Source organism: Mchenga conophoros, linkage group LG14 (genome assembly GCF_057382185.1).
Source record: "Mchenga conophoros isolate Kocher_MC1m ecotype Shallow Benthic linkage group LG14, M_conophoros_male_GT1.1, whole genome shotgun sequence".
Classification (NCBI taxonomy): Eukaryota; Metazoa; Chordata; class Actinopteri; order Cichliformes; family Cichlidae; genus Mchenga; species Mchenga conophoros.
In genome coordinates, this window is record NC_140539.1 from 29,238,475 (window position 1) to 29,265,000 (window position 26,526).

The 26,526-nt window shown below is 40.8% G+C and overlaps 4 protein-coding genes across 5 annotated transcripts; all 4 read left to right on the forward strand.

The window, feature by feature from the left end:
* The first annotated feature begins 20 nt into the window (after positions 1-20).
* Positions 21-6,092, forward strand: LOC146560003 (ribosomal protein S6 kinase-related protein-like). Its single transcript, XM_085243802.1, has 12 exons — positions 21-181; positions 1,414-1,665; positions 1,763-1,846; positions 1,932-2,000; positions 3,245-3,314; positions 3,840-3,947; positions 4,073-4,113; positions 4,208-4,235; positions 4,488-4,577; positions 4,844-4,932; positions 5,035-5,145; positions 5,229-6,092. The coding sequence occupies exons 1-12, from the start codon at positions 152-154 to the stop codon at positions 5,475-5,477; spliced, it is 1,221 nt and encodes a 406-aa protein (XP_085099928.1). The 5' UTR covers positions 21-151; the 3' UTR covers positions 5,478-6,092.
* Positions 6,093-8,076: 1,984 nt separating this feature from the next.
* LOC146560004 (fructose-bisphosphate aldolase C-like) lies at positions 8,077-11,237 on the forward strand. Its single transcript, XM_085243803.1, has 9 exons — positions 8,077-8,148; positions 8,743-8,880; positions 9,005-9,216; positions 9,310-9,364; positions 9,483-9,643; positions 9,740-9,823; positions 9,916-10,090; positions 10,180-10,379; positions 10,478-11,237. Exons 1-9 carry the CDS (start codon positions 8,127-8,129, stop codon positions 10,568-10,570), a joined length of 1,140 nt encoding a protein of 379 aa, XP_085099929.1. The 5' UTR covers positions 8,077-8,126; the 3' UTR covers positions 10,571-11,237.
* Positions 11,238-13,888: 2,651 nt separating this feature from the next.
* On the forward strand, positions 13,889-18,440 carry srsf1a (serine and arginine rich splicing factor 1a). 2 transcript variants are annotated; one of them, XR_014888194.1, is made up of 5 exons: positions 13,889-14,305; positions 14,835-15,010; positions 16,413-16,585; positions 16,765-17,582; positions 18,000-18,440. XR_014888194.1 is itself a non-coding variant. In XM_085243804.1 (4 exons), exons 1-4 carry the CDS (start codon positions 14,118-14,120, stop codon positions 16,960-16,962), a joined length of 735 nt encoding a protein of 244 aa, XP_085099930.1. In that variant the 5' UTR covers positions 13,889-14,117; the 3' UTR covers positions 16,963-18,440. The 2 variants fall into 2 exon arrangements, 1 of the variants encoding a protein (XP_085099930.1); XM_085243804.1 differs by having other exon boundaries at positions 16,765-18,440.
* Positions 18,441-18,861: 421 nt separating this feature from the next.
* dynll2a (dynein, light chain, LC8-type 2a) lies at positions 18,862-22,834 on the forward strand. The gene is made up of 3 exons (XM_085243806.1): positions 18,862-19,049; positions 19,572-19,715; positions 21,012-22,834. Exons 2-3 carry the CDS (start codon positions 19,584-19,586, stop codon positions 21,147-21,149), a joined length of 270 nt encoding a protein of 89 aa, XP_085099932.1. The 5' UTR covers positions 18,862-19,049; positions 19,572-19,583; the 3' UTR covers positions 21,150-22,834.
* The last annotated feature ends 3,692 nt before the right edge of the window (positions 22,835-26,526 follow it).

Below are 26,526 nucleotides of genomic sequence, written 5' to 3' on the forward strand. Positions count from 1 at the left end.
AACACGTGGGTGTCATGGCCGAGACGCAACTGTGCGACGCTGACAGTGAGAACAGACGCGAGGCGAGACGCTGGATTTGTGGTGGTCTTACATATTTTATTTATTTAGTTTTTGATTGAATTACTTGGGTCTGTCGGTTTCTGAGGATGCGATGGGCGGTGAGGTCAGTAAAAACCGAAAGGTGAGTCAGTATGATGAGGCGCAGATCGGAGTTGTTTACCTTTTAACACGCTGTAGATATGGAGTCGTCACGTGTAGCGACCCCTAGATGGGGTAAGAGAAGATGAAGGCAGTGGTATTTGAAAGTCTCTTCTGCACCGATCAGCTCACAAGTGGACACAGACCTTCAGTCTGCGGCTCAAATCAGCTTCAGATCGTCTCTTTATTTATTTATTTGTGGGGGGTCATGTGTGATCTATGAGCTACAAAATGTTTCTACCCCATTTACCTCCAACATTAGTTAGTGATGCCAACTAAAAACCTAACCAAGCGCTGCATTTCTTAGTTATTTTTGAGGCTTTAAAGTTTAGCTTTTATTTAAATCAATATTTCATAAAGTCAAAAGCATAACTGCAGTGTATTTCACATTATTCCTCCTGTGTAAAAGCTTTCAGCTCACTAACGCACTGTATTTTACGTCATTCAAATCTCAACAAAACCTAAGTCAGCATCATTACAAAACCTCAGTCTGCACATTGTGGACAGGTCGTGCAGAGTTCGTGATGCCAGCTCATCATTCATTTCCAGAAACAACAACAACACCCCCACAAACGCACAGCGCCGCCTCCTTGTTTTACTGTCCTGGTGATGTCCTTCCTGTCATGCATCCTTCTTATTCCAGTGTTCAGTCACAAACTCTCCAAGGCTACACAGATGTTTCTTTCCTGCAGATTTTATTTATATTTATTTATTTAGTCTTTTGTTATAGTCTCTACGGATACGTTTGTTGGTTTCCTGCCTTGCCAAATTTTGGTTCTACCGGCTGTTAATAATTGTGATGTGGCTGTATTACAAAACATATTGCTGTTGTTCAGAGAGTGGAAGAAACACTTTCATTACTATTAAATATTACTGATTTTAGTTGCAACTGAATAGAACTATATGCAGTATTTCCATTCACCAGCAGATCATCTTGACCACGTCTACATGCGTAGACGTGTTGAGTTGCTGGCGCGTGATTGGTTGATTAGATTGCATTAACGACCAGTTGGGCCTAATAAAGTGTCCAAGGAGTGTTTCCCAAATAGTTATCAGATTTAATTACAGAGTTATACTCTGCAGTTACACGTTTCAAACAAATGCAGTATGCAAAATAGATTCGCGTGTACAGAGGTATCAGCATAAAGTGAGGATAAATAAAATCTGAATAGTAAATATATATTATATATTATAATTTTTTCTTTTAAAATCTAGAGCGAGGGGCCGGCTGCTCAGCGTCGATTCAGCCACGGGTTCCTCTCGAACGTGGGGGTCTCCATCGTTCATAGACTCGGACACTCAGCTGTATTTTCTCGCCCTGTGGGAGCAGACAGCAGGCAGCCCATCAGACTCCTGTTGCCTCCAGAGGACGGCGCTGAGGCGTCCGGCGCAGACCCGACTCCTGCGGCTTTTATCTCTGTCTTTCTGCCCGAGTTCCCACACCGTAGATGTCCTGATCATTTCCAGGTACTGCGGACCACAACACAACCCAGTTAAAGACGCAAAGAGAAGAAGTTCTTTAGGAGAAACAGAAAGATAACAGGGCCTAATTCTGTGCTTACAGATCCTGGGCTTCATCGCTAAAGGCTCATTTGGACCCATCCTAAAAGTCAAAGATATTTCCAAAGAGAAGATCTATGCAGTTAAGGTCAATCCAGTATTAACTAAAGATGTTAAAAATGTGATACTTTTGGACATCTTTAGTGTAATTTTCTTCCTGTGTTGTCATACAGGTTCTGCCAAAGTCTGAGTTATTGAAGCACGGAGTCCTGGAGCAGTCGAAAGAGGAAGTCATCATTCAGGTACAACATTGATAGAAACAAAATTCAAATAGTTGAAATTAAATAATCAAATAAATGTTTATGTCACCTGTTCAGCTTTTTTAACCATGACACAAGTAAATAGGGATTGTAGCAGAGATTGTTTTTTACAGACATGGGCAAAATTTAAGCTCCTGTAGGAACCCCTATGCTGAGGCTAATGATAAACGAGAAATTATTATGCCAATAAACAAATATTACATCTGCATACAGCTGAATTATAGAGTGCTATAAACTGTCTATGTGCTGGCCATAAATACTTACTAATAGGTCAAAATGCAATATTCTTAGTAGAGCTTCTCAAAGCATAAACTGGAGAGGATATCATTGCTGAAAGGAATGTATTCATGTCAAGCAAACATTTCTAAATTTAATGCAAATAGTAGTTATATGGTTATTATAGGAAAGCACAAACTATGTACAATTATAAATGTGATGATAAAAGTGGACCAATTATGCTCATTTCCAGCTTCATATTGCCGTCTTTGGATGCTACTATCCAGAAAGGGAGTGCAAACAGGCAAACCCAGGTGTAGATACAGCTGAGGGGAAATGGAATAAATTAAGCTGATTTTTAATAAATAATAGCGAAGGTGAAATGAGCCTTGGGGTTGCCAGAGGTGGCGTCTAGGCTGATGGCTGAGCCAGAGGGCTGGGTGGATTGTTGGGCAGACTGAGCAGGAGATAGAGACAAGACCGGAGCCAAGCTAAGGGTAAATATGAAAAATAAGATGCAAGAATCAGGATCAGGACAAGTGGTAATGATCTAACTTTAACAATCAAACTCAAAGGCTTGACTGTAGAGTGCCGCATAAAGCATGACTCACAATTCAAAATAATCCTTATCTGTCTAATACATAGCTTTGCTCCACCACTTCTGTTTATCCACTGTCGGGAGCTTTTGTTCTGATTGGCTGTACTTTACAAACACAAGGTTTGTCATCAGGTGGGTGGATTCTCAGAACTCACAGCAAAAATCGATGACCAGTCTGATGAACTGTACACTGACTTCAGTATTTAAAATGTTGCTATAATATGAGCATCATTTATAACAGTTTAAGACAGTAAATAAGTAATGACTTAATAGGTCCACTTAAAGGATTACAGTAGGTGGTGTGGCATAGTTTCTGTCCATAGTCCGTAGTCCTCACGCTGCAGGAAACTCTCTGTGCATCCCTCACTAAATGTTCACTGTTCATCTGTGTGTGTCGACTGTTGCATTGCAGCGGCAGCTCAAACACCCTTTTATCCACAATCTGCAGGACTGCTGGCAGACGCAGCGCCATCTCTTCATTAGTGAGTTAATAAATAGAAACGATGGCACCGCTCGACCCTCCCTTCTTCCGCTATCCTTTGTTGTTCCCGAGAAGTTCCCCCTTTCCTCGTCTTTGGTCCCATAGAATAAAAAGTTGTCAACTGTAAAACCAAGCAGTCTAAAAAAAAATCTCTGGATAGTGAAGAGGTGCAGTGCCATCTAATGAGCGTCCTGGGTAAAACTGTCCTCTGTGGCTGCAGCTGCTGTGTGACCTTTGCTTACCTAGTGTTGTCACAAATTCAGGTTTTTTTCAGTTAAGATTACTGAAGTGGCTAAAAGATGTTTAACAAAACAAAGAGCATGTGTGTTTTAGACTTAACCCTCTTCCTGACTTCTTCCTTTCCCAAACCACAGTGGGATGAACAAATCATTTTTTGTTTTCTTTTACTTTACGTTTCCTTGCAGATTGCTTTATTTTATTTTTATTTCCACCTTTAGTGATCTGCTTTACCCACGCTGCCAATTTCAAAGTGCTGAGAAGTATGTTTGTGTCTGGTCCTCTGCAGTGTGTGACTACTGCAGTACTGGTGACCTGCACACTTGTTGGTTGCTGAGGGGCCACTTTGGGGAGGAAGAGGTTCGGCTCATTGCTGCAGAGCTGGGCAGCGCACTAGGTTAGTGCTCATCAAATGTCTTGTACTGTCACAGAAATTATGCTTGAGCGCACAGTACACTTTTTTCTTTGAAAAAAAGATTAATGTCATTTAATTCTTGCTCTCTGTCTCTGATTTATTTCTAGGATTTCTACATGACTTAGGAATCATGCACAGAGATATAAAAGTATGATATTTTTCATTTTAATCACTCTTGTAACTTCCACACGTGTGTGTTTAGAACTTTTAATGGTTATGGCTTTGCTGCTTTTTTTTTTCAGATGGAGAACATTCTGTTAAATGATCAAGGTAATGCTCTTCTGCAGTTGTTGATGATACACTTTTAAGACTGAAGTATTTAGAGAAATCATGGTTAGATGAGTACAGATGCAATGCAGGTAACAGCAGATAAGCATGACATCACAGCTCAGGAGCTTTGCCAAGACACTAACTTAAAATCTCTTTAATATAAACTTGACAACTTCAAGACCCCTCTTACGGAAACATTTATGGTTTTATTTCTACAAATCAGTCTCTCTTTGTTTTTTTGCCTCTATTCAGGTCACCTTCGACTGTCTGATTTCGGTCTGTCTCGCCGCCTGAAACGAGGAGGGCGAGCTTTCACAATATGTGGGACGATCCAGTACATGGGTGAGATTTGTGGTCGTGCCACAGATACTCTGTGATTGTTTTCCATGACTAACATTAACATGAGAGCCTCACCTGCGTTTCATTCCCCCTGGATTCAGTTGACCCAGTTGTGAATGGGATGCACCTGTAATGTACTCTGCATGTTATTACTTTTTGCTCTATTATTAAGAGGTATTTTCTGCCCTGCATTTAACTTTTTCCTTTTATGCACACACATATATATAAACATATATGTGGATGTGTGGATCTCTGTTTTGGGTGAGCAGCTCCTGAAATCTTGAGCGGGGGTCCGTACAACCATGCTGCTGACTGGTGGTCTCTTGGGATTATGCTGTTCTCACTGGCGACAGGAAAGGTGAAGACACTTAAACTCACTATTTCACGGCTCTGTGTGTAGAAAAGTGCCTGAAAGTGCAGATTATTTTTGCTTTAAATCCACTTGTTTCTCTATTTTTAGTTTCCACTAATGGCAGAAATAGACCACTGTCGCATGCTGGCAAAGGTCAGAGATTTTTCTTATGTGGTGCCTGAGACGTTCAGCTCTGCTCTGATCCTACTCCTTACTGAGGTCAGTATCCACTGCTCTTTTTACTTTGTGCCACCTTAGAGCTATAGTGACATACTCATCTCTTTATCACCATACTGATGTAGCTTTTGTGCAAGAATCCGATGAACCGCCTTCGTAATCTGGAGTGTTTCAAGATGCAGACGTTCTTCCGTGGCACTTCATTCGACCCTTACATCCTCCAGAAGACACCGGTTGAATTCATCCTGGAGCTTAGGACGCACCCCGACTGGGCAGCCAAATCCGCAAGAGGCTTTTCATTGGATTACTTTGATAACTTTGACTGTGATCAAATCCTTCACTCCCCCGTGAGTCCCAGTGAAGTCATAGGGTAGTCAAAGTCTCCTACTTTGGCCAGTGTGGACCTAAAATCGGCTGCAGAGCAGACTTGCAAAGCGAAAAATCGATCTGTTTTTAAGGATACTAGATACATGAATTCTGCATGTGATGGCATTTCCATAACAGACTTGTTTCTCTACAGACTTATGTTACCTCTTGGAATTGAAAGTTGTATTTGGACCCCAAAGCGCTTTACACATCCAGTCATGCACCCATTCACATTCATCCTGGTGGTGATGGCAAGCTACATTGTAGCCACAGCCATCCTGGGGCCCTCTGACCACCACCAGTAGGCAACAACAGGTGAAGTGTCTTGCCCAAGGACACAACGACCGAGACTGTCTGACCCGGGGCTCGAACAGGCAACCTTCCAATTACAATGCGAACGCCCAACTCTTGAGCCACGATCGCCCCATGTTGTGCATTTTTAACTGAAACTTCAGCATGTCTCTCCCATGATGCAGTTGAAGGTGAGGTTTTGATGTCTCTATACACATGTGTCCTTGTATTAACTGTATATCATTTTATGTTGTTGCTAACAGTTGTTTAATATACATTGTCTGTTGTTTTTAAATGCAATTGCTCAAATAAAGTTTAATTTTTTAAATCAAGTATTCATTTATTTGTGTTTATTATTTCTTAATACTCTATGATGGGTGGGGGAGTAGAGCTACTACAAGGACCGACCAGTGATGAAAAACAAATGAGTGACACTGAGTTGAATGAACACTGTCTTCCTGACCTTTGTTTCACTGATTAAACTGGGTGTGTTAATGATTAATAAAAGAATTGCGGGGCCTTAACTTTTTTTGGAAACAGTTTAAAGACCACAGAGCTACACGGTGGTTTTATATTTCTGTGTTTAATGGTGGACCATGTTTTTCTTGTTTTCCCCATTGCTGTGTAGTCAACCATTTCTGGATTTTAAGATTAGACTTAAAACTTATAGTTAGTTAATTAGTTATAGTTAGGACTGGATCAGGTCACCCTGAACCATCATGCCTGCCTTGCTCAGGGAACTTTATGTTGACAGGCAGTTCAAGAAAGAGGTCACATACACTGTAAAGACCCAGCTCTCTTTTAGGTTGGACGTTTTTACTTCTATAGAATAAAAATGAGGGAACACCAACCTGAAAGGGTTTCTTTTATATTTCTGTATATCAGCACTAGCACAAAAACATAAATGAGCCTGCTGTATTTTCTGTTGGGCACTTTTCTTATCTCAGGTATCTCAGGCAGCCTTGGGTTGGCCTATTTACAGGAGTGCTCACAAACCCACTGAGGACAACCAATAATAGGACAGAAAATTGAGGACCAGATAAAGTATCATCATTAGATGCTTTTAATTAGGTAACAGAGAAAAAGTCGAGGGTCCCAGAGGAAGCAGCCACACATAATTGCTGTACTTCTTGAAGTCATGAATCTATTTAAAACTGTATCTCCTGAATGGGAGTGCACCAGCTCCTCCCACCACTGCCTCCTGACATTGAATTCCCTCTCAGGCCCTTGTCTTAGACAGGTCCACCATGCCTGTGTTGTGGCTGTATAGTGGCAGGCAGTCCATTGACCCATATCTGCTTTTAGAGGCACACTGACCCACAATAGTGAAGAGAGGAGTCCCCTGAAATCCTGGAGGGCCATCCCACAGACTCTCACCAAATAGTAACATTACATAACTGAACACAACAGAAAACATCAGTTGCAGCTTATCCTGCAAATGTGCAGAAAGACACAGATTGACACGCAAGTAGTCACAATCAAATTCAAAAGCCATGAAATGATCCCGACTGGCTGATGATAAGCTTCGTTCAAGTTTGCATTTTAAACTTTTTAAACCATACACATTATTATTATTCAAAGTATTATTATTTGAAACTTTTCATTTTCAAACAGAAGCCAATTACACAAAATAAAGAAGCAAAAAAAATGGTTGAAAAACCTGCTCTTCATAGTGGAAATGATCCAGTTGACCTAATTTCCTTCTGATTTGGCCCATTTTGGCCCACTTTTACACTGACTGGAACCTGGAAATGATTTCTATTTCTGGAACTTTCCATCATTTTCTTCACAGTTTAAAGCGCTGCGGAAAAGCCACTGAGTGCACGAATTGCTCGGAGACTCAAACACCCCTGAGAATTTGAGGGTGAAGATCAAATTATCAGGAGATTTCAAGCCATCCTCAGGGCACATTTTTACTAATTAGAGTAAAAATAGCACACCATGGGGTGTGGTTAAACGCCTCATTTAGGCCCTTATTGGACAAAAGGTTCTGACTTAATACATGATTTTGTGTTTTGCAAGCAACCTGAACATGTGGGAAGCATTAAAAAAAACAATTTGCATGTAAAAGATAAAGTAAACCAGTTTAAAACGCCAGGTTTCTAACCATTGCTGAGTCAAAGTGAGTGTGGCCATCTGAAAAATTCTATATCAATGTGATAAAGATGAAGCTAAATGAATTTGAAAAAAAAAATCACTATATTTAAATAGAACAATGAATCATCAGTTTTTTTTTTATTCATGTGGGGCAAAGGTGGGCGTACACGCTCCGCCCATGGGTGTTGGCTTGTGAGGTGTGACACACTTGAGCTGGATACAAACTAAAGCTGGCAGGGAGGCTCCATCAGTGTTCATCGCATCAGTAGATGAGACCCATTTTAATTTCAGGTAAGAGCTTTTATCTTGTTATTTTTATATTCAGCTGATTTTAATGCTGTCTTCACAAACTTGAAATACAAGCTGCCTTTAGATTTTATTAAATTTTGAAGATTTGTGCAGCAGCTCTGACAATTTCATATATTTTTTACACTGCTATCAGTGTTTGATTAACTGCGTATCTGACTCTGATGAAAGATTTTGTGTTCTTGTGTTTTTCCCCACCTAATTAGCCTCTTCCTAGTGCTGTGAAAATCACATTTGGAAATCAGAAAATATTTGAATGGCATCCAAGCCTGGACTTACTATTAAAGGGCTATAAAGTGATAAACCTTTTCTTCACATTACCAAACAACGATGCACTCAAAGCTTTATAAACAGCTGCAGACAAGCTCATTATTGGAAAAGTACCAATATGGATCAATCTGCTGTTACTGTATCCTGCAAATCAAACAAGCTCTCACATCTTTAAGGTAGACAGATGATAGGAGGACGGGTGTTAAATCTAGATAAAACTGGACTAATTTTCTGTTTGATTCCACTTCAGTGTCTGCCCTTTTTAGCTGCTAATGACTGAATAATAATCAGTCAAATCTTCTTCCAAAGGCTGCTCAGACAATCAGTCACTCAGGATGACACATCAGTTCCCAACGCTCTCCGAGGCTCAGAAGAGGGAGCTGCATGAGACCGCTTTACGCATAGTTTCTCCAGGGAAGGGCATCCTGGCTGCAGATGAGTCTGTAGGTCTGTAGCGCTCCTTCTTTAAACATGCACATTTAGTGAGTGCACACCTTATGTCCAATCCAATCAAAGAGTGTAAGTTATCACAAGTGTAAGTTAAATGTCACTGACAATACACCCACTGCAGGCAGTATGGCTAAGCGGCTGGCTCAAGTCGGAGTGGAGAACACGGAGGAGAACCGCAGGCAGTATCGGCAGATCCTCTTCAGTGCGGACGATCGCATCAACAGCTGCATCGGAGGGGTCATCTTCTTCCACGAGACCCTGTACCAACACTCTGATAATGGCGTTCCCTTTGTCAAAATGATCAGGGACAGGGGAATCCTGGTTGGGGTCAAGGTCTGACCACTTAGAATTCAATCTGTTTAGGTTATCAACTTTTTATGATAATAGGTTTGGATTTTGATTCAAATCATTGTCTGCATTCTTCAGGTTGACAAAGGTGTTGTTCCCCTGGCAGGAACTTGTGGAGAAACCACCACACAGGGTCAGTCCGACTCACACTGGACCGCTGCTGATATCAACCATTTCATCACCACAATTTCCCATTTATGAACATTTCCCTTCTCTGTTTTTTTCTTTGTACTTTTTACACTTCTCCACAGGTCTGGATGGATTGTCTGAGCGTTGTGCGCAGTATAAAAAGGACGGTGCTGTCTTCGCAAAGTGGCGCTGTGTGCTCAAAATTAGTGACGTCAATCCATCAAAGCTGGCTATCACAGAAAATGCGAATGTTCTTGCACGTTACTCTAGTATCTGCCAGCAGGTCAGAACTCCAAATCATAAAGCCTAAATGCTTATCCACACATCACTGTGATCTAATGCATATACAGTGTTTGATCATCTATCTTTCCTTGAACAGCATGGCATCGTGCCCGTCATAGAGCCAGAGATTTTGCCTGATGGTGATCATGACCTGAAGCGCTGCCAGTATGTCACTGAGAAGGTAGGGAGTGGCTACACTGTTACTTTTATGGGTTTTTCAGACATTCTGTACCACTCTGCTGCTTCTTTAGTAAAACAGTGTCTGTGTTGCAGGTCCTGGCTGCAGTGTACAAGGCCATGTCAGACCACCACGTGTACCTCGAAGGCACTCTGCTCAAACCCAACATGGTCACTCCTGGACACAGCTGCTCCACCAAATACAGCCCAGAGGAGGTTGCAATGGCAACCCTCACTGCTCTGCGCCGCACAGTTCCCCCAGCTGTGACAGGTAAGTTAAAATGATGCTCTCATTTAGAGGTTTAGAAACAGAAACGTGTGCAGAAACCAAACAGAACAAATTCATGTTTTCGTCCACAGGAATTGCTTTTCTGTCAGGAGGTCAGAGTGAAGAGGAGGCCTCTTTCCACCTTAATGCCATCAACAACTGCCCTCTGCCCAAACCCTGGGTCCTGACGTTCTCCTTCGGACGAGCCCTGCAGGCGTCTGCACTCAGAGCCTGGAGAGGACATAAAGAAAATGAGAAAGCCGCCACTGAACAGTTCATCAAGAGAGCAGAGGTAGCTTCCAGTCGTTTTTTAATGCACACATAAAAAAAAGAACCAGCTGCTATTTGTATGACGTTTCTCTGCTTGTTTGCTCTCTGTTGTATCTGCAGGTGAACAGTCTGGCATGTCAGGGAAAGTACACCGGTGGAGATAACTATGGAGAGGCTGGCCAGCGCATTTACGGTTCCTGCCATGCATATTGAAGAGTATAAAAAGAACATTTTAACTAGCAGTGTGTTCTTCCACACCATAACAAGATATATTACAGAGGAGATGTACTGCATTTTCTTAGGTTATTTCAGAATATTGGCCTACATAATGATATTAAATGAAATATCTTGCCTTGACAAATGAGAACAATCAGAACATGGCCTTGGGTGTTTCTAACACATGTGCTGAATGAAAGGCTCATGCTTTACTTGTGTTGTAGCAGTACTTTGACTAGAGCTTTAAATCCTGCAGTTAATATTGCAATGCCAGCCTAACATGTGCTCCACAGTAATGATATTAGTTCGACTCAAAACACAGTTAACTAAATAGTTAAAGAAGCTGAATCTATATGATACAGCTCCCAATCTATTATTTAGAAGTTGTTATGTGAAGCTTCTGTGCTTGTGTGACAGAGAAAGTGGATTTGTGTAGTTCAGTTTCTTTATTTAGTTTAGCAGTGAACATGCACAAATAGACATATTGTAAGAGAATTAGCTTGAAGCTAAATTGCATCTACAGTCCCCAGGTATGAAGTACAATCAGCTCAATAAGTAATATACAACACATGCTGATGTGTGTTATCATTCTTAGTAGCATTATATGTCTAATAAACATATTTCAAATGTAAGTATTTAGGCAATAAAACTGTGTTCTAGTAAAGTCTGATTGAGATTTTTTGTTTTATGAAGGTTAATGGTATGTCACGCTCTTTATAAGACGACAGACACTGATTCACTATGTGGAGAAAATTCGTTTTCATTTTTTTTTCATCTTTCAAACCCTGTAATTTAAGGGTATTCTATATGTTATCTAATGTGTCAAATGTCCAGAAAAGGCATCTGACACGTGATGCTGGAGCGCTTCTGTGATATTCTTTGTCAGTTACAGTTCATTTCCACCATTCCGTAGTTTGACATACGTGTAACTCCTAATAGTTCAAAATGTCACATTCAAATATTTATGGACTTTTTTTTTTCATTTCAAGCCCGGTTCAAGCCTTTTTTTTAAATAAGAAAAACTAACAACAAATTTACTCAAAACAGTGTGATGTACCCTTGATAATGTTTTGACACATCAGTATATATATCTGGAGCCTATCCCAGCTGTATTAGGGCAAGAGACATGAAACACCCTGGACAGGTCGCATGTCTGTCCCAGAGCTAACACATAGAGACAGACAACCATTCCCACTCACGTTCACATTCAATTAACCTAACCCCACTAACTGCATGTCTTTGGATCGTGGGATGAAGCCAAAGTATCTAAAGAGCAGCCACGCAAACACGGGGAGAACATGCAAACTCCACACAGAAAGACCCTGGATTTAATTTATTTGTGCTATAATAATAATATTACTACATGAGATTACAAATATTTGAATCTAAATTCTAATGAATGTACTCAGTATGTACACAAGCAGCAAGAGAATACACCTTTAGCTTGCAGTTAGCTAATACACCTTCAGCTCCCAGACATACTGTGACTAACTGCACACAAACAGTTAGTGTGTTTGCTGATATTTGTTGAGCTGATAGAAATGTTGAATTTGAAATTACCTGACAGTTAAAAAAACGTCACTCACTTCATGCTTCCTCCTTTTCTTTAGAGCTAGCTACATTTTGAAGCAATGCAAACACAACTAATGGACTCCTGCACTCCCTCCGGCCTGCTATAAAAAAAGCTATAAATGATACCGCTGAACTAAAAGTAATGAGTCTGTTTTGAAAATGTACGAAGTAGACAGTACAGATATTTGTTTTAAAATGTAGGGAGTAAAAGTAAAAAGTTGTCACAAAAATAAATACTTAAATAAAGTACAAATACCTGAAAAGTCTACTTCAGTACAGTAATGTAGTATTTGTACTTTGTTAGTTCCCACCTATGCACCTTTCTAGTGCTTTACCCTATTTTCACAAAGGGCTCTAGACTATATAATAAAATGCAACAACAAAGACAGTATAAAAAGAAACTAAAACTAAATAAAAGCAATCCACAGGTGGGTTTTATGCTTCTTTTTAAAAGTATCAGGTGTGTCCACAGATCTTAAGTGCATTGGAAGTGAGTTCCACAACTTGGGAGCCACAACCTCAAAAACACAGACTCCTTTTGTCCTTAACTTGAACCTAGGTACCAAGGGCGCCTCCAGAATTTCTTTCATAGGGGTGGCCATATGGGGCCACTAGAAATACACCAAAAACAGAATTTCCAGTTTTATTATGCTGTTGTCAAATATAGGATAGTTGAAAAATATCGCAAAAAAGAGAGAAAGAAAAGAATTATATGCCTACCTAATTTTCCACTGTTAAAGTTGATGTCACTGAAAATAGGTATATATGAAAACCAAATAAGATTTTGAAATCAATAATAATCTGCTTTAACTGATTGATTAATTGATTGGGTGATTGGCTGAAATTCCACCCATTGCTTTAATGATTCTCAGCAGAGCTGACAGAAGAAGCTTAAGATTCATATTCCCAGAATGGAGTTAGCTTTAAGCGCAAACCTGTTCAGTAAAGACAAAAAAAGGATTAGTGGTCTGTCCAGGGATTGGCAGCAGCTTTTCTGCAACCTTATTACATTATTATCAACATAGGGCAGTCTTGCCAGGTGGGGCCACTGGGTGGGGATCCGGATAAGGCAACATTTTTCCGATTTTCTATTATCTATTGTTCAGTATTTCATTTGTTTTATCTTCAGAGATGCTCTTCTGATTACCTTCGTTGTAATGAGTGGAAGTTAAGTTACTGTTGCCTTTCTATCAGCTGAAAGCAGTGTGACCATTCTCCTCTGACCTCTGGCATTAACAAGGCATTTTTGCTCACAGAACTGTTGCTCAGTGGATATTCTCTTGTTTTGAGACCATTCTCTATAGACTCTAGGGGTGGTGGTGTGGGGAAATCCCAGCATAAGGCAGTTTCTGAGGTATGCAAACCAGGCTGTCATACACTAACAACTATGCGACATTGAATATCACGTAAATCACTTTTCTTCCCCATTCTGGGCTGTATTATTGAAAAAATTATATTAATTATATTCTTGAATTAACAACTGGTAAAAATGAAGCAAAATTATAAGCCTGTTGGTAAGTGTCTATATTTATAAAACATTTATTATTTAGCTGATGCTTATATTATATAGAAATAATACCAATATAGCAAGTCTTGCATTATAAGCGATGTGCATTATATGATATTGTAATATATATTATTTGACGGCAAATGTTATCAACAAAAACATTATTAGCTTTGGATATGGTCGGACTATTTTCTAAGGCGGATGTGTCAGACTCGGCTGTAGTGTTTCCGGTGTTGATGAATACCCTGCTCGGTTAAAAAAAAAACGCGCTGGGGTAGGAGTCACCTCGTCGGGAGTATTGTCTGCTCAGTAAATACCCTTCACAGTGTAGCGTAAAACAGCGCTCATTTGATTGCTTTCTCGTTTTTCTTTTTGCCTCGACCACTCGCAGGCGCTCGGGGCCTAATCACCAGCAGGCGTTAAAGAATCCTGGAAACAGCGAACTGTTAGCTTGAGTTAGCAGCGATGTCGGGTGTTGTGCGAGGCCCCGCTGGGAACAACGACTGCCGAATTTACGTGGGAAACCTCCCGCCAGATATACGCACAAAAGATGTGGAAGACGTGTTCTACAAGTATGGGACGATTCGAGATATCGACTTGAAGAACCGGAGAGGGGGACCCCCGTTCGCCTTTATTGAATTCGAAGACCCCAGGTAAGAAGCTAACGGTTAGCCGCGCCAGGCCCGATGCGGTCCCATTGTGTTGCTAACAAACTCGTGTGTGTGCTAACGCGTTGCTTAGTGCTCAGACTATTTCCTGGATGTTTTTTTTCTGTTATTCCCGTAATTAAATTTGGTATGTGTGTGCGCGCGTGCTACTTTCGCTTTCGACTTGGTTTGCATACGCCTGTGTCCCGTTTTTCCTGCGCTGAAGCTTGGTGCCTTTGTGGTATTAATGTCCATGTTGCTGGAGATTAATACACCCGCTTCACTTCTTCGCTGCAGACGACTTGCGTCAAAGCACTCGCAGCTTTACGCTTTGCTACATGTTAATTTGGTCAATCGTTATATTTCTTTCATGAAACAAAAGTTTCATGAGACTAAAATGCTGCAGTTGCATTTGCAAAGCGGATTAGTAGACGTTAAGTAATAAAGCTAGCCGCTAACATGGCTGCTTGCGTGTTGCAAGCCTGTTCGTTCGTGCATTTGTTTATGTCTAAGGCGAAACTGTTTTATTTAATAGGGACGCTGATGATGCCGTCTATGGACGTGATGGATACGACTACGACGGCTACAGACTGCGAGTGGAGTTTCCTCGGAGCGGCAGGGGATCCAGAGGAGGGTTTGGGATCGGAGGAGCGCCCAGAGGCAGATATGGACCCCCTTCCAGACGATCTGAGTACAGAGTCGTTGTGTCAGGTAAACAAACCAAAAATATGCAATGCCAGGCAGTTATTTGTCTGTCTGAAGGGGGGGGCTTATTTTATTTTTATGATTATAGTGAGTGTAGTTTTTGAGAGACATGAAAGTTTTTGTGTTTATGTTATGGAAACAAAATCTCCTGTAGAGTGTTTCAGCGGTTTTAAGACTGTCTTTGAATGCATTTGCCTATGCAAACTTGCTGTTGCACAACCACAATGAGCCTTTGGGCAGTGACTGCATGTAAGCACAATCTACCTGGATAGAGTTAAGATGGGGACAAAATTATGTATTACTGTTGTTTCTGGCCATTTGATAACTTCAAGTGGTTAAATATTTTTCTCACACACATGGTGATTTCCCTTTGTCAGTTTTGTTTATATAGCACGTTACACATCAACTGGATGTGCTTAACTACAAGTTAAAAATAAATTGCATAGCTCTACAGTGATTTAATGCAAGAAAACCTCAAAAAACAACAGAAATTTACAAGGGAATAAGACTACATTTCAAACACACAGTTAAGTGTAAACCACTCAGAATAAAAAGTTTTTGGATGTAGACACAGTTGAACTTGACCTCAGGACAGCTGGCGGCTTTGTTGCAAAAAACAGGACAACAATAACTGAAGGCACCCTCAGCATCATTGGGTCTAATTTTATGAACATTTAAAAGATCTGCACCTGATTACCTGAAACTTCTAACTGGGTTATAGACACTAAGCCAGTCAGACATACTGATGGGCCAAACGGTTAAATGTTTGTGAAAGATTTTAAAGGTAGTTATGTATTGAACTGGGAGCCAGTGACGTGACTTCATGATTGGGGTAGTAAATTCATATTTCTGTGTATGTGTTAGGTAGCCCGTTGTGGTAAAAATGTTTTAGATGTAAGAAAACTTCAAAAACTCCTAAGGATAAATGTGATTTTCTTTATTGGTGGCAGCCACTGATATCTACATCTAGGGCTTCGATAATACTGACGGTCGAGTAATCATTCCTGTAATACTGCTTTGAAGTATAACAAGAAGGGGGTGGATTGTGATGTAAATTCTCAGTGGACAAGTTGACAGTCACAAAAAGCAGACATCAGAGAGCTGTTATTTTTATCGAGTAGATCTGGCCATAGAGTAAAATTTCCCTTAATCTGTATAAAAAGAAAACAGTCTCATGGTAGTTGGCTGCAGTGCACACTAAATATGTAAAAGTATTCGGAACCAGTACATTTTTAAATAAAATATGTCTTTTACTTATTAATGCACCAGCAAATCTTAGTGTATCTTGGTGTTAAATGACTAAATCTGAAACAGACCAGCTCTGGGGCTCTTAAACATTCATCCTTGTGTGCATAAACACAGCTGGAGGGTTCACTGTGTGTGTTGACGTAATGTTGGTGTTTTTCAGGGCTCCCTCAGAGCGGCAGCTGGCAGGACCTGAAGGACCACATGCGTGAGGCAGGCGACGTGTGCTACGCCGACGTTTACAGAGACGGGACTGGAGTGGTAGAATTTGTGCGCAAAGAAGACATGACCTATGCCGTTCGCAAGCTGGACAACACCAAATTCCGCTCCCATGAGGTATGTGTATGATTTTTAGCATCATGGATGATTGTTCTATGCTTTGCTGTGCTGAGGTGAGTACGTCAGGAAATGTGACGTGTCGAGAACAACAGCCAGCCCTTAATTCCATCTGTGGCATTTCCACCGTAGGCAGGAATGTATGCCTTTTCAATGTCAAGTTCTCTTGTGTCCGCCAGGGAGAGACTGCTTACATTCGTGTGAAATTAGACGGTCCCCGCAGCCCAAGTTATGGAAGATCACGCTCTCGCAGCCGTGGCAGCCGGAGCAGGAGCCGCAGTCGGAGCGCCAGCCGCAGTCGCAGCAATTCCCGTGGTCGTGGCAGAGGATCTCCCCGCTACTCACCCCGTCACAGCCGCTCTCGCTCCCGTTCCTAAGCTTTTCTGCCGTCGATGTTTTGCTCCTTTTGATGTATACCCTCCTGTTTTTACCTCCTATGAGTTTCTCCAGATGTCAGCTATTGATTTTAATTTCTCCCCCCCCCCCCCCTTTTTCTTGTCCTGGTGTCCTTGTGGATGATCTTGGTATGTAGTTGTACCACCCCCACCCGTGCTTCAACCCTTCCCTCTGTCTCCTGCAGCTTTGTCCCTTCTTCTCCCCCCCTCCCTCCCACTCCCCTCTCTCTCCACCTCTCGCTCCCTTTTTTCTGTCCTAAAGTTTTGCAAAAGTAGAAGTTGTGCTGTGTCGAACTTCAAAAATGTTGAGTTGTTTATAACCTTCACTCAATGTTTTTGCAAGTACTGAAAATTTAAAGTTTTGTTTTTGGTTTTGTTTTGTTTTGTTCTTATATATTAAAAAAAAAAAAAAGCTTCTCATTGGATATGTGGGGTGGGCTGTTTGAAAGGGGAGCCCGATGCTTAACTGTATTTTACCCTTGTGTCTTCCTTTAGACATCTGAAGAGAAGGATTAAAGTGATTTGGAATAAAACCATTGTGGAGAACATTTCATTTGTATGGTCAGGATAGGACATCTAGGAGCAATCAGGTCGAGGCAATGGTACGCTTCATATTCCATAAATTGAACGTTTCTGATCGGTTGCTGTATCATGCATGTCATTTTAACAAAGCCACGTACTGTACTTTGTTATATATACAGTTTTTAACATGCTACTTCTGACCTGTGACAGAATAAGCAGTCCTAAATCAAGTGTTGTGATGTAAGTGTAACATCTTTGCTGTCAAATGTGGGGGAAAAAAGTGAATTCACTACTTTGATGCAAAGTGTCTCACTTAAATATCCTCATTGCTTTAAATGTTTTCAGGGAGTGATTGTTTTTGTGCTCAGTGGCATTTAAAAATCTGAATCTGACATGAGTGCTTCAACATGGCTTAAAAAAAAACAAAAAAATAGGCCCCCAAATCTTGACATTTTATTCTAACGGTCTGCCTCTGATTTTCTTCCTGGTATTTCAAGGTTTTGATTGGAGGAGTGGCTCAGTGGATCCCAATCCTTGGAGCTGGATGAGTGGATCGATTAGGGAAGGGATAGGCAAGGATGGATGCTCGGAACGGGATCAGTTTTCCAGGATTCAGATGAGTTGATATCAGAACTTAAAAAAAAAACAAAGAAAAAAACAAACAAATGGGAGTCTCAGAACATTTTTTTTATTATTAGGCCCCCATCCTGCCTATCTTTTAAAGGTTTTCAGGGATAATGGCTTTATTAGAAGAAAACGAAACTGAGGACCAGGAAGTTGGATCAAAGGATGGAGTCGTAGATGCCTGGTATGAAGGAATTAAAATTGGGGAGGTTGGGAAAGGGGTTTCACATGGGTGTAGTTTGTATGTTTTTAATTTTGCTTAATCTTTTTTTTCTTCCTCTTAGCATTTTCAATAAAACACTTTGAAACAAGGACATTTAGTTTGTCTTTATTTCCAACATAAACCCAAGCACGAATTCTTTACCATTAATAAAATAAACCTGTTTGATCTCCCTCATTACATTTACGTTTGTAACCAAACCAACTAAGGATAACCATGGAGTTAGGAAACAAAGGAAGAGCAGCAGCTGTGGACATGAAACACCACCACAGCAGCCTGCCCGTGTTCATTATTCAAAGCTCTCGTGTCCCTCAGCTGTGACGGTGACTGATGAAAGGGCCTTTTACGCACAGCCGAGTGATGCCTGCCGTGCGCCGTGGTCTCGTTTCCTTTTAGCCCACAGTCGGTGGTGTATACCGTGAATGATGCATTGTGGGATGAAATAAGATGCCGGCAGACAGGAGCTGGAGAAAAACGCTTGCAACACACGGGGAAGCTGCTGCCCAGCCAATGGCAGGGTTCAGCATACAGCAGAGGGGCGGGGAGCTGCTGGAGCACAGCGGAGAGCCAACCTACCTACATGCTTATTGTGTAAATCTTTAAAAAGCAATTACCCGCAGCATCATCCTAACCTTACCCACCGGCTGGGTGAAATAGGCTACTTATTTTTGGAAAGGAGTGTTTTCAGGTGGCTCGAGAAAAGGTGGGTTGCATATTTTTCATAATCTGAGGGGGGGGAAAAGACTGACTCTCATGTCTTGACATATTTCTGATTCGAGTTATTTTTCTTGTTCTTATATGATGATCTGCTCCTGTATGCCTCTTTGCATTTTGAATGATTGGATATGTAGGTTGTATTGGCGTATTTTGGCGGATTCTATATTTGAGTGGGCATATTTTGATACTTTTGCCCTCCTGATGCACAAGCTGCTTTAATCCGAAAGTGATTTTTGCCAAGTAATTTAACTCCACCTGTATCAAGTTTCGCACTCAATCTTTGCAAACGCTCAAGTCAACGTCTGATCAAACATATAGGCACAAATACACAGCCACGAGTTGTAGATTCAGATGAGTGGGATTGGTGGGAAACGCTTTGCCAAATGGCCAGTTTTCTGCTTGTGGTGTTTGCGATGATCCGGGCTGGCCTAAACCGTCCCCATCACCACGTGCGGTGTTAATTTTCAGTGCGGTACGTGCGTGAACGTGCTCCCTTCTTCCTCCGCAGACATCCTCAACCATGACTGACAGGAAAGCTGTGATCAAGAACGCAGACATGTCCGAGGACATGCAGCAGGACGCGGTGGACTGTGCCACCCAGGCCATGGAGAAGTACAACATAGAGAAGGACATTGCAGCCTACATCAAGAAGGTGAGACAGGAGGGGGTGCTTGGATGGATCCAAGCAGAGCTCTCACCGACAGAGCATGATCAGCAAATTGAGACACTAACACATTCTCACATCTATTTTTGCCCAGCGTGGAGATGAGACACGTGATCAAAGACATAGTCAGGGTTTTCTTTTTATTTGGCACGTTTAAAAATCCTTCCTCCAAAGCAGGGGCGTTTCCAGGATTTTTAGAATTTGGTGAAACATGGCACAGTTAGAAGTGGCAACACAAGAGCATGAAGACTGTATGGCAGTCACTGACTTCTTACTTAAAGGCATAATCGTACTTGAGTACTAATACAAAAGTTTTTGTCACTATGCACAAACCTATACAGTTTGTACATACAATCATTGATTCATTAATGTGTGTTTTACTTTAATGTGTCAACTGGACATGATTTTAATTGGTCAACTGGCTTCAACTTAACTTATAGGACATCAGTAGATTAAAATAAGCAAAAATAAGTTATTAAAGATTTAAAATGAATGGTTTGAAGTGTAACATTTGAATCCAGAATATACTGGAGGGGAAAGGGGCTAATAGAAATGCATTAAAACTGATGGTAAATAAGTTATGTGTCCTTGGTCCTTTCCACTCTAGCCCATTGGTAATGTTTGTAAGGCCCCCTCTGCACATGCTCTTACACGAAATTACATAAACTAGAATAAAAAAAGCTTTTGATTTGTTTGTTTTTATGTGCATCAATTTCCCAATACAAGAGTGGAACTCAAACCTTTATAGAGTGCTTTAAGAAGAAGTACAAAAACTTCAAACTGTTGGCTGCTAATGCACAAAGTAACAAGAAAAAGGAAAGCAATAGTAGTAATAATGTTTTTCTTATGAAAAGCCTGGCTAAGCAGGTTTTTGTGTGCTTTTGCAAGTCTGTTTCTAGTTCTCATACACACTTGCCTGCAGCATATTGGCATGAACGTTAAACTTGTTTAAATAAATGATCTAAATAACAAATTAGTGCTTACAGATTATCAACTATTTTTGCATTTCCCGCTGCAGATCATACAACTCCCATGTTCCTGCTGAGGACCACAGTGTGGAGACAGTTATCCAGTTTATTGAATAGCTTTAACTGAAACTAAAACTGGTTTGATATAGAAAAAAGCAGGGATTAAATGTGCTATAATGTCATTGTAACTAATAATATTTTAATTAGTCCTTCAGGAAAATTAAGGTTGGGCATGACCTCTATACAATATAAATCCATCCAATCCATATAAAGTAACTTGGACCCTGATTGCTGTCGTCCTCTTGACTCTTTTCAGGAGTTTGACAAGAAGTACAACCCCACTTGGCACTGCATTGTCGGGAGGAACTTCGGCAGCTACGTCACCCACGAGACAAAGCATTTCATTTACTTTTATCTGGGCCAGGTGGCCATCTTGCTCTTCAAGTCAGGCTGAGAAGTTTCTGATGGGTATTGAGGAGTTTTTCTCCCTGAACCTAAATCGGAAATGCACTGGTGGCTGATGTCTCCCATACACTAATAACGACATACCATAACGATGCAAAACCGGCCATGCGCAATTGCATGGACTATACACTATTTAATATGTATGTTACAGTAAGTTTACTTTTTGATAGTTGCCATTTGAATGCAACGGAAGTAGTTTTTGTTGATGCTGTTAAATTCTAGGTTGTAAAAGATTTCAATGTGGCCCTTGATTTTACGTGAAAGGAAAGCTGTAGAATGTAGTGGTGCATCCGCTTTCCTTCTCAAGTGGCATTGCCAGACCCCGTTACGAGACAATGTTGATTTTGGTGGTAAAACCATCCCGCGTGCACCGGTTTAGCAAATCATCGTCCACATTAACCTGTGATCATATAAAGAAAACAAATAATGGGGTTTGTTATCTCTGCTGCCAATTTCCAAGGAATTATGTTGCTTGAAGATGCACGCCATTCAGTATCTCCACTGTTTTCAATTGGGATTTAAGACAGACCCACAGCAGAAGTGAAATTATTGCAGCCGTGTTCAGAAAAGATGTCACATTTTGGACCCAACACAAGTCAGTGCAATCATTTGCAGGGATTTTCAGTTCGAACGCTCTTAAATTTTCACTGTGAAGAACGATGGGGGCCGATAAGCCTCCCATACACAGACCTTAACCTGTAATGTACGACTTGTAACACTAGAGACTGGCTACCCAAATTTCCCATCTCAACTACTCGGACTCGAGTCTTATAATCCTGTGTTCCTGCATGTTTTACCACAGATTATTTAAACGTTATATAGGAGACAAACAGAAGCTCTTCTTGGACACTTTTGTGTGTTTTATTATTATTTTTGTTAAACCTTTGAGTTTGTGAATAATGGCCTGGGCTAAGTGTGTCTTGTCCCAGTAATTGCTATAAAGCAGCATTAGGACAATGTTTAGATGAAGCATCTGCAGCCGACTCCACCAAGGCTACCAACGCCCATGTGTTTCAGGTTGTGACGTCTTTTGTGGCTACCTTTTTAAGTTGCATCCCCCCCACAATGCCTTTAGTTCTGCATTGCCAGTGTACTGCCAGACATGAGGTAAGGACAAAGCATTCAGAGTTGGGACTTTTCAAAGCAACAAGAAGCAGGCTTCCTCTTGTCTATCTCAGATTTTTGGCTTTTCGTTTTGTAATGTCTGCATAACTAGTTTGAAATGGCGATGCACAGTGTTTGCGTTCTGATTAAATATGTTGTCTGTGAGGACAGATTTGAGGGTTTTCGTGCACAGAGCCAGATGACAGATAAAGGCCGAATGTTTCTCAGATGTTCCCTCCTTTATGTGAGCTACGTGTGAAATGTGTATCTCAAGTGTTAGCTTGGTTTGACATCGTTTCTCTCTAAGTTTTTTTTCTTTCTTTTTTGAGGGACGTCTTCCTAACTATTGTCAATGTAAACTGATTTAGTATTGTTTTCCTCTGGCATGTATTTTTGCTGTGTATATGTAGGAGCCGTTCCAATGCTGTTAAATTTGCACAAAACGTGTGCCTGTCATTGCTCTCAAATGTAACTGGCTTGAGTACAATTGCACTTCATCAGAAATAAATACAGTAGGTTGCTACAGAACCAAAACCATGTAACTCGATAAAATAAAATGTTGACTTATTACACTGTGGTCTTTCATTCTGTCCCTCTGAGGCAAATCTGAGCTTCAACAGTGTTTTTTGTACCCGTGCATGCGAGTGTCTGACTTTAAATCTGTTGGTGTTCACAGTATTTTTTATTTTTAAACTTGAGGGTGACTTACCAGGCTGCATTTTTAAAGCAAAATGATACTCCTGATGATACCTCGGTACCAACTGAGTGCCATTTAAATGCCACAGGTTACCTAAGTATTGTTGCTGACCATGTCCGTCCCTTTCAGCATGAGCATGACACTGATTTCACTGTACTAAAACGGGCTCGGCACTCTCCAGGTCTTAATCCAACAGAGCATCTTTGGAATGTGGTGGAACGCGCGATTCTCATCGTGAATGTGCAGCTGACAAATGTGTGATACCGTCATGTCAATATGGACCAAAATGTTCCAGGAATCTTTCCAGCACCTTGAATGAAATGGCTGATGGGTTTATGTTTGCGCATTTGTAGAACTAAAAAGCTTTGACCCTTTTAAAATAAGCAAATTAAAGTCCAGCTATTTCAAATGAGCTGTCAGTTATGTTTCAACAGATCAACAATGTGGTGCTATATTTCGCTATATTTCAGTCATTATGGAATCATTTTGTTTTTCAGTTAATGCACTGCAATCACCCAAACTCTCTAAATCTATGTTTAAATACTACATCAGCTGATTTCACTGATTCGCATGCAGTCGGCCAGAGCCGGTTCTGTTTGGCGTGCATTAAAACCTGTCGGCAGATGAAGAAACTAACTCCTTCAGCCAAGATGTTATGTGTCAGGCTAAGGGCTGGTGTAATGGCATGCATTACTGTGTATTAATATCACAGAAAAGCAGATTTTATGGGGTTTTTTATTGTGTGCTTTGTTTCTCTGCAAAAATTGTGATTGCACTACAGCATACAAAAAAGACCATCTGCAGAGAGATCTTGTTCATGCCTTTGGCTGTTGTTTTCTCATTGATAAAAACTGCATGAGTCGGGTGGCACTTGTGTAACGTGCTGCAGTTACGTGATGTCTGTAAGTGGAAATCTGTAGAAACAAGAGCTCACGAAGCCAGCAGAGCTGAGAAAGCAGACAAATCAAAGAACAAGTGACTAATGAATAATTCGTAGCGACAGACTGGGGTCAGAGTGGATGAAATAAGATGCTCGCTGGAGTTAAGCAAGGCTTTGTTCTTTTGATACTTATCATTGCATCACACTCGCTCTAAAGTTCCTCTTTTTAAAAAATATTTGGGATTCACTTGCAGCCCTTGTTTAGTGAGCAAGAAAGCCACGAGTGAGTGGCACGAATAAGGAGTCTGAATGCTGTTAAAAACGTGATGTATCATTAGTCTCACATTCACTCACACTTTAAACAGAAGTGCGTCAGAGGCCCGTCTGCTTTTCTACCCAGCCTTCGCTGCTGTTTTACATTCTTGTTTTTCCCATCAGCACCCCCCCCCTCCCTTCCACATACCTGACTGCTTTCTCTTTCATAGCCTCTGGCTGCCTTCATCCATCTTCCCACACAGAGCTGTAATTCATGGTCGGAGCACATTCACATGTAGACAGCATAGATAATTGACTGGACCAAAAACTAACCCCTGCTGCTTGAAAACTAGTCACACAGTTAATATATATCTAGAGCCATGTTTCACACTTTGACACAAATTCGGGGTATTTTTCTGAACTGTGGCTTGTTCAGTTTAAAGAGTATTGTTTTCTACCAAATAACTTTCTCATAGTGTTAAAGCACATTTAAATCCAGCTCCATCTCACACTGTCATTAAATAGCTTTCATATCCAAATCTGCAAAAAGTCTTAAAAGGACTCTTTCATGGCAACATTTTTACCTCTCTGCACTTAAATAGCTCTATTCAGCTCAGCACAGCTTCAATATGAAAAGCATGTGAATAACCTGAATTGCTCTAAAGAGGCTGATGTTTTGGCGCTGGCTGAAAATACCCCTTTCTTTTGTTCAGAGCGTGGCTCTCATTGATGTGGTGAATGTTTATGCTCTGCAGCTCCCTCATAGACTTCGAGATGACCAGTGGGCGTATTTCACGCTGGCACAACAAGGAGGCAAATGACTCAGATTCAAACATCAGGGATGTTGAGAAACACATTCATGTGTTAATAGAAGCTACTGGATTCGCTGGTTGCAATTACATTGCGCGTAGGTTGAAGTATGTGGTGTTATTGTCCGGGAAAGTCAAATTTGAATTCATCATTGGATGAAAATCCTTGAACATTTTTGTCCACTATTGTTGTGATTGATGAATGTCTAGTGTTTGAAAAAAGGTTCACAAGAAGCCCTGAATTATTCTTTGCATAGTGCCCATAGTGATTTTCATACATGTTTTTAAAATTTATTTTTTACATGAAACATAATCACTATCACCTCAGTACCACAGTAGGGAAAGCACATGTGGAATTAACAGCAGCTCAGTTAAGTGCCCATCTATACCCACACAATTACATCTGATTGCCCAATAAATTGCTAGCCCCAAAGTTTGAAGTCCACTGTCTATTGTAAGAAATTCACCAATGATTGACAGATGAAGTCCAAAGATTCTGTTCACCACAGTGTTTTTTCAGTTGAAATCACACAGACTTCTGCTGTCAATGCTACACAATAATCAGTTCACAAATAACATACACAGACCCAGTTCTGGTCTGGGACTATCACCAGTACCAACTTGTGAAAATACATGCAATTAGATAATAACAATTGTAAGGTTTGGTTTCTCCTAAGCAGGTTTATTTTTAGAACCAGAAAAACCTCCATCCCTGTTTATTCCTTTTGAAGGCCAGCAGGGGACAACCCCTAAAATGAGGAGTGACTCAAGACTTTTGCACAGTACTGTACAGTCTATGACTTAAACCCCCAAACTTTAACATGGATGTTTGATACAACTGTGACTCAGGTATTCTTTTGTTTATTTAGTGAAATCTGAATAACACCTGACTGACAGTCTTAAAGGCTATAGTATGACCACAACCTTGTGCCTTTGGCCACAGGGCAGGGTCACCATGTGCTGAGGAGCTAAGTGTGCAAAAGTCACCAATACTGCTCACTCAATAGTTGCAAGTTCCAAATCTCCCCATGCCATGAAACCTGAGCTTCATGATATGGTAAAGGCCCTTTGCCAGCACAACTGTGCCCAAGTGCACAAAGCAAGGTCTATAAAGGCGTGATCCACCAAGTATCCATCAAGGATACCAAGGATACCCTCCATTAAGTATCTTTGGGACAAACTAGAATGGAGACTTGGAGCCAGTGTCTGTCCCGCCCACATGCTCTTCTTTAAGAATGTCTAAAAATTCCCACAGACACACTTCAGAATATTGTATAAGCCCTCTCGCCCCAAAAAACAAAAACGAAAAACTGGGAGCTACTGTAGCAGCAAAAGGACCAGCTCTATATTATTATCTATGGATTGAAAATGCTCCAGTAGGTGTGATGTGTAGGTGGCTCAACAGTTTGGTCCATGTAGTGTAGATAGACATTGTTGTCTTTTATGCACTTCCACACTCTGACCAGATGAGGGAAGTATTTCTCTTTCTTTGCAAAGAACTCCACTCAATCGCTGATATAAAATGAGAATAAACTGGTTTTTAAACAGTTTTTAATAACATTTTATAAATCATTATGATTTAAATGTGAAAAAGTATTCAGCTTTAAGTTTATTTTGTAGT

Coding starts and splice junctions, on each gene's coding strand:
- LOC146560003 (XM_085243802.1), top strand. CDS start 152: ATGGGCGGTGAGGTCAGTAAAAACCGAAAG. Junction 2,001..3,244: donor AAGAGGAAGTCATCATTCAG/GTACAACATTGA, acceptor GTTGCATTGCAG/CGGCAGCTCAAACACCCTTT. Junction 5,146..5,228: donor TGATCCTACTCCTTACTGAG/GTCAGTATCCAC, acceptor ATACTGATGTAG/CTTTTGTGCAAGAATCCGAT.
- LOC146560004 (XM_085243803.1), top strand. CDS start 8,127: ATGAGACCCATTTTAATTTCAG. Junction 8,149..8,742: donor GAGACCCATTTTAATTTCAG/GTAAGAGCTTTT, acceptor CTTCTTCCAAAG/GCTGCTCAGACAATCAGTCA. Junction 9,824..9,915: donor GCCAGTATGTCACTGAGAAG/GTAGGGAGTGGC, acceptor TCTGTGTTGCAG/GTCCTGGCTGCAGTGTACAA.
- srsf1a (XM_085243804.1), top strand. CDS start 14,118: ATGTCGGGTGTTGTGCGAGGCCCCGCTGGGAACAACGACTGCCGAATT. Junction 14,306..14,834: donor ATTGAATTCGAAGACCCCAG/GTAAGAAGCTAA, acceptor TTTATTTAATAG/GGACGCTGATGATGCCGTCT. Junction 16,586..16,764: donor CCAAATTCCGCTCCCATGAG/GTATGTGTATGA, acceptor TGTGTCCGCCAG/GGAGAGACTGCTTACATTCG.
- dynll2a (XM_085243806.1), top strand. CDS start 19,584: ATGACTGACAGGAAAGCTGTGATCAAGAACGCAGACATGTCCGAGGAC. Junction 19,716..21,011: donor TTGCAGCCTACATCAAGAAG/GTGAGACAGGAG, acceptor GACTCTTTTCAG/GAGTTTGACAAGAAGTACAA.